This window comes from Coptis chinensis, chromosome 5, assembly GCF_015680905.1.
Source record: "Coptis chinensis isolate HL-2020 chromosome 5, ASM1568090v1, whole genome shotgun sequence".
Taxonomy (NCBI): Eukaryota; Viridiplantae; Streptophyta; class Magnoliopsida; order Ranunculales; family Ranunculaceae; genus Coptis; species Coptis chinensis.
Window position 1 is genome coordinate 36,502,508 of NC_141460.1, and position 7,528 is coordinate 36,510,035.

The window sequence follows — 7,528 nt, forward strand, 5'->3', positions numbered from 1 at the left end:
CCCCAATTTCACAGCATGACCAAGTCAGCCCTTTGACTGGATGTCATCCGATTAGTGCACATGCAATGTCAATTCTACCCCCTCACCATATAAAACAGTTTTTTAGATTTCCACCCCCAGCAACTTTGCCAATTAGACTTCCACCCCCAATTCTTCCATTATTAGACTTCCACTCCCAATTTTGCAGCATGACCAAGTCAGCCCCCTTTGACTGGATACCATCCAGTTAGTGCATGTGCAATGTCAATTCTACCCCTTACCATGTAAAATTACCAAAATACCCTTTGACCCTCACATGACCAAAACCAATCCAATTGCCATGTGGCGTCATCACAACCATTTAATCCAACGATCATAAATATTTTGCTTAAATGATGTTGACTATCCTGCCCACCAAAAATTACCAAACTAATCTCACTCATGTTTGCATCAACCGCCATGTGTCATCATCATCAACTGCCACGTGTCAACTGTTATGGTTGACATGAACTGGAATGATGACATGTGACAGTTGATGATGATGATGACACATCGCAATTGATGATGATGACACGTGACAACTGCTATGGTGGACCTGAACTGGAATGATGACACATGGCAGTTGATGATAATGACACATGGCGGTTGATGATGATGACACGTGGCAGTTAATGCAAACATGAGTGAGGTTAGTTTTGTAATTTTAGGTGAGCAGGGGTAGTCGACATCATTTAAGTAAAATATTTATGTTCATTGAATTAAATAGTTGTGATTACGACACGTGGCAATGGGATTGGTTTTGGTCTTGTGAGGGTCAAAGGGTATTTTGGTAATTTTACATGATGAGGGATAGAATTGACATTGCACATGCACTAACCGGATGGCATCTAGTCAAAGGGGGCTGACTTGGTCATGCTATAAAATTGGGGCTAGAAGTCTAATAATGGAACAACTGGGGGTGGAAGTTTGATTGGAAAAGTTGTTGGGGGTGGAAATCTAAAAAACAGTTTTACATGATGAGGGGTAGAATTGACATTGCACATGCACTAGCCGGATAGAATCTAGTCAAATGGGGCTGACTTGGTCGTGCTGTGAAATTGGGGGTGGAAATCTAAAAAATTGACTAATAAAAAACTCAACGTAAAATTCAATTTGCATACTACTTACCATCCCTTTAAGCTCCTTCTTATCAACCAACCCAAGCGCATCAGCTCCTTCTATCACCATAGCCATAGGCAAATCTAACAAAGAAACCTAATTTATTTCGGATCAAATAACTAATAACTATAAAACATGCACCTTGTATGCATCTTTTATATAATAGTCCAGCTATGTCGATAACTCGCTTCTTCATTAATACAACCACATCATCTTCAAGACGTGTCATTTTAACTTTCGCCAAGTTAAGCTTAACCGCTTAAGGGCATCTCCAATGGAGAGTGGAAAAATCCACCTCCACATAGGCTCCACATAGGCGCCATTAGGTTTATACACTCTAGAGAAATCCCAAATACATAAAGTATATATTTACTATTTGTGGCTATTCCAATGGTAGGTGAAGACAAATGTGTAAAAATAGATAGCAACGGACTTAAACTGTCACAGCCCATTCAAAATAATGTAAAATAATGGATTTGGTCCGTCGCAAAAGCTTAAAACAAATAGTGGTCCACTTTCAAACGTCATTCAAAGCAACGTCTGTGTTTTTAACAGTTTTAAATCACTGAGCGACGGACTTAGACCGTCGCAAACAGAAAAATAAAGCTTCAAACGTGTGTTGAAGTGACGTCCGAGTTTTTAAGTTAAAGACGTTATTTTAAGTGACGTCAGGGCTTTTATTAACTAATAAGCGAGAGGGAATTCCCCACCCTCTCTATTAGCTAATACACTATTACCTACGGTATAGCACCCCCATTGGAGAAAGTTTTTTTATATTTGGGGTGTAAAATTTCCACTCTATACGGTTTACACCCCCCCCATTGGAGATGCCCTAATAAATGTAACTTAAGTCCAGTTCTCACCCTCCTTACACTTTGTGATGCTCGGCTAATATTTCTTTCCCATGTTATTGCTAAACACCTTCACAACAAACACATTCTCTCGTTTTGTTAATCAGGATTTGGGCTGGCACTTCTTGTAAAGCAGAAAGGTTTCGAGGTGCGAGGTTCGAGCCCTCGCATCGCCGCCAACATTTTCCCTTTTTGGCCGACGAGGTTGGGTTAGGGATAAAAAAAAAGGGGACACGTGGAGGAATCTGAGAACTCCACTGGAACACAGCAAAGGTAGAAAAGAAAATCTCTCTCTTTCTTTCTTTTATAAAAAATCATGGCAACTGAATCTCAACAAAATTTGTCAGACATATTCGACTCATCATTAAATTTAGAAGACACCCATTTTGAGGAAGGGTACAAAGATGGATATAAAGATGGTAAACTCTCAGGAAAAGAAGAAGGGAAAGAAGTAGGACTAAAACATGGTTTTGAAGTAGGAGAAGAGTTGGGGTTTTACAAAGGTTGTATTAATATATGGAACTCAGCTATACAAATGGATTCATCTTGTTTTTCAAGTAGAGTACAGAAAAGTATTAAACAAATGGAAGATTTGGTTAAGAAATATCCAATGATGGAACCTGAAGATGAGTCTGTTCAAGATGTTTTGGATTCTTTGAGGTTGAAATTTAAAAGTCAATTTTACGCTACTCTAGGTGTTAAATTGGATTATGTTGGGTATTCGAAATCGTCGTCGGCGTCTGAGTTTTGAGGAGGAGATCCTAGTTTACTGTAATTTAGTTTTCAAGATTTGTGTTGTTTCTTTAATGAAAATTATTAGAATTGCAGTGGATTTGTTTGTTGTTATTTTTGGTTTGTGCAAAATTTTTAAAAATGCTTAAACTGTTGTTGTCATTGTTCATAATCTTTTGTTATCTTCTGTGAGGCCTTCTTGAATTAGTCGAATTGATAATCTGTTCCTTAGTTCTTGCATAAGTAGGTCATCTGTTATGAACTAAATCAAAGCTAGTTCTATAAGCAAACGGTAACTGAGTTCACAACGTAAACACAAGAGCCTGGTTTTTTCTAGTGTCTTCTTAGCTGGGCCTCTCTTTTCTTTTTCTATCCATATATAAGCTTTCTCACCTAACAAAAGATGATACTAACCTTACACTTGGTAACATCTAAATAAACTATAGAAAACCAAACAACCCTCTAGCGTAAAAGAAATGACACCCATATCCTTTGTCAATGTCTTGGGACATGACAATACCTTTCCCTCAAAGCATCCTTGCCCTTAAGGATGAAAGTTTGGGAAACTCGCTGTTAGATGGGTTAAATCCTCCCAAGTAGCATCCTCAGGCATTGAGTTGGACCATTGTACCAGGAGTTGAGTAACGACTTTGTTGTGTCGGGGTACCATTCGTCACCCCAAAACTGCAACTCGTTCAACTACTATTTGTCCCTCATTGTCGACCATTGGCAAGTGTGGTGTAAGAACCTAAAATCTAAACAAACTTATATAGGTAAGAACCTTAAGATTACAACCTCAAACTTACTCTTCACTCTTCCTTTTTTCACTCCTCTCCTTCTTCCTATGCGGCCCCTTTTTTCTCTCCCTATTCTCTTCTTTTTATACACCTTCCCTTCGTTTATGGACCGGCCATCTGTCCTCTCATCTGGTGGCTCCCCTCTTTGCCGTACTTAGGCCACGTCCGCAACCTAGGGTTATGCGGCTCTGTTTTCCTGCTCCCCAGGTTATCTTATTAAGCTGTCTTCCACTCTGTCCTGTTGACTTGGTCTCCATCCCCATGTGGGGTCACTCCAAGCTAGTCCATCCGTCTCTCCCTCCATCCCTCGGTTCATCTTCCAACCGTACACAGTCCCCATCCGCTGATTAGGATTCCGCAGACATGATCCCATACTCCTCAACGTCCCTTATTATGCTGCCCCCACTTCCTTTTCCGCTGACCCAGTCTACTATTCATTATTATGCTACTACAAATGTCCCTTCTCGACACCGCGGCCATTTAATTGGTCCGGGTCGAGAATTCCCACCGCCTCGTTTCTCTAACTGAAGTCAGTTCAAACGTCCCTTATTATGCTGCCCCCACTTCCTTTTCCGCTGACCCAGTCTACTATTCATTATTAGGCTACTACAAATGTCCCTTCTCGACACCGCGGCCATTTAATTGGTCCGGGGTCAAGAATTCCCACCGCCTCGTTTCTCTAACTTAAGTCAGTTCTTCTCGAGACGTGTGCGATGGGATGTGTAATCATCACGCGTGTTTTCTACAGCCCCTCATTTCCCGAACCTCCACGTGTTAACCTTTGGCTGGAGCTCCAGCCAACCCTTCGATTTTCTCACCCCCTGGAATTCACCCTTTTACTCTCAGTCTATTTAAACTTCGCTCCTTCTCCTTCCTCCCTCACTTTATTCTCAGTTTCTCCCTCTCTCTTTACTTTCCTTCCCATTTTACCTTCTTTTCACGATTTTTCCCCCGTTCACTTGCACCTCCACAGTGATCCCATCCGTTGTGATCTTTCTGGTGGCCATCTCCTCGTTCGGGTTCTTCCTCCAGGCTTGTCATCTCATTCTTCCCTTTGCTCAGTAAGTTTCCTAGGCTTTATCCTCTTTAAGTTGTACTGTACTTGAGTTACTTCCGCATCTAGAGTCTGTTCATCTCCCTTTCTGATGTCGAACCTCGATTCCAGCGCCTCCTCCTCTCCCCGTTCTACTGAGGTAGCGTCTCCGCCCCCCTCTTGCTCCTGTTGCGCCCTCCACCTCGGGCCGCCAAAGCACTCTACTACCACCCCCATCCCAGTTTCGTAGACCTAATTTGAACGCAATTAGGGCTGCCTATGGGATCCCAGCCAACATAGAATTGGAGCACGTGCCCTCCATCACCCACTACCCTCACTTGGTTTCCCGCCGCCCGGGGTATCTTGTTGTTACTGTAGGCCAAATTGTCGTCGGTCTGCAACTTCCACTCACCCTCCTTGATGTCGAGATGTGTAACCACTTCAACATTCCCCCCCTGCCAAGGCATCGACAATTTTTAGAGGATTATGTATGCCGCGAATTCATATAACAAAACCGGCGAACCCAAGATAACTAGCCGTGATATTTTTTCTCAATACTACATCAAGAAAAGTACCAGAGATGTAGGTGTCGGGTACCAGTCCTTCTGTGTACGTCCTTCGAAGCAATCATTTGTCCTCCGTGTCACTACCTCTGACAAGGTGTGGCATCACTACCCGCTATATGTATCGGGCAACTTTCTATCCACGACCTTCCTTCTGACTTAACATTAAATCATCTCACCTTCATCACCGATGGTAAGTATCCTAGATCTTTCCTCTTTTCCTGTTGCGTTTTTCAAGTTATCCACTAATCCACAACTTCTCTTATTTGCAGGTTGGCGGCCAGACTCAAAATCCCAAATTTACGCCGGGATCTCTTGCCCTATCTTTCAAAGACTTTGCGACCTTGGTTCTGCTCAGGCGGATCAACTGGGTATCCATCCCACTACCGCGACTCCCTTATTGCCCATCCCCAATCTACAACATATCAGTGGTCTATCTGCACCTTTCTACCGTCCTCCCCCTCCCAAGGAGCGTAAGCCCCAAGCATCCCCTCCTCACAAGCATAGGCATCGCCCCAATACTTCACGCCGCCAGCCTCTCTAACCTTCCCCCGCCTCCCTTGATTCTCCAGATTTTCCCCACTCCTCTGCCCCAGAACATGTCCCATCATACCGCTCTATCTCCACCTGGGACGACCAATATATTTCTCCTCACTCACCTTCCGCGGACATGGATGTTCATAAACAGAAGTTGTTCGATAGTAACTCTGATGAGGATGTGGTGATGGAAGTTCCTTCCAGCGAGGTGCAAGCTCCTGTTGACCAACCTCCCTCCAAGAGGCAGCGGACCACTGCATCTGAAGGACCTACCCATACCACTCAGTGGGCCTCTGCCTCCACGGAACAAGACCCTGCCTCTTCACCCCTTCACCCTACCGTCTCCTCCCCCCGCACACGCCGGTCTGGCAAAAAACCGGTCCTGCCGACTGTCCCGGCATCTGATCTTATCACCGCAGAGGACTTCTGTCCGATTTTCAACGTGCGCAACCGTAAGGTGAATATGGCGGACTCCGCTCTGGACAATGTTGTCATAGCCTCCTCCTTGTTCTATAACACTCACTTGCCCAAGGACATAGCTTATGCAGACGGGGGTTCATTTGACCAGCACCGTATCTCGTTGTATACCAACTGGGAAAGGGTACAACTCTCTCTCTCTCTCTCTCTCCATCTTCCTCTTTGATCCCAGGTGAACCTAAATGATAAGAGCCCAAAACTGTAGTTTTAACCCTGTAACAGTCATACTTTTAGACCAATTATGTGAGTAATAATTAAGAGTTAATACTGATTACGTATTTTTATCGTTTTCGGGCTTCAAAGTCAATTATGTGCAGAAATGTGCCACTTTGATGAGATAAAGGAGCCATGGTTGGTTGCTAAGGAGTTCTGTGATTAAAGGCCAAGATTCAAGAAGACAAAGCCTTTCTAAGCCCGGTCAAAGCTGAAAAGTCAAAGTCAACGCGGGCAGAAACAACACACAAAGTCAGCAAAACTTCCGAAGGCCGTATCTTTGGACTCAGACCTCGAAATTGGGTCTACCTTATGTCAAAACGACCAGCTCGGAAAGAGCTTTCCAATGGTCCAAGCTTTGGCCCAATCAGAGGAGCAAAAGTGGACAAAAAGTCTGTCAAAGCCAACTGCAGCTGAAGAGGCCTTTTTGGATTGAAAGAATTGAGTTTTTGGCCCAAAACATGGCTCCAAGCCCATGCACGATTTTTGGATCTGAAACATATAAAAACAAAAGATTAGCTCTTTGTTAATGGTAGCTAGTTAGACCTAAAAATATAGATAGTTAGGTTAGAAAATAAATGAGTTTAGAATATAAAGTATCCATTAAACCTTAGTTCTAGATCCTGTTTTAGATTAAATTAATTAGTTTTTATTCTTGTTTTAAATTCAGTATTACATTATTGTATTGATTTTTATTAGATTAATAAATTAGTGTTCTTGATAATCTAGTTCATTTCCTTTACTTAATTAGTTTAATTCTTAGATTCAATAGTTGTCTTAATTAGATTGAAATAATTCTTGCATGAGTAGTTGCTATTGAAGTTTAAATTAAGCAAATTTCAATCTTTAGATCATGTCTTGTTCGAATTTGATTGGGAATAATAGCGTGATGATTCTCGGCAAAACCTCCATTAGAAGGGGTTGCGAAGCCTTGATGAAAGCTTAATTCGTGTTAATGTTGAATAGTCGTAATTTCCTTTCCACTCTAGAAATGATTAGTTCACCATGAGAATGGGTGTAATCGTTCACATGCTAGTTATGAATTGGTAGAAATGCCATGTGTAATTAGGGATTAGGAATAACTGTTGATTGTTTCGATGGCGGATTCAATTCAGATTACGACGATTCATCGTTAGTGGATTAAGTTGAGCTAAGGTGGAATCAATCCCCCTCTAACTCCTTATCATA

At 42.4% G+C, this 7,528-nt stretch overlaps 1 protein-coding gene across 1 annotated transcript; it reads left to right on the top strand.

The window, feature by feature from the left end:
* Positions 1-2,304: 2,304 nt before the first annotated feature.
* LOC147497417 (uncharacterized) lies at positions 2,305-2,739 on the top strand. The gene has a single exon (XM_086562880.1). The coding sequence runs from the start codon at positions 2,305-2,307 to the stop codon at positions 2,737-2,739; it is 435 nt and encodes a 144-aa protein (XP_086419006.1).
* Positions 2,740-7,528: the final 4,789 nt, after the last annotated feature.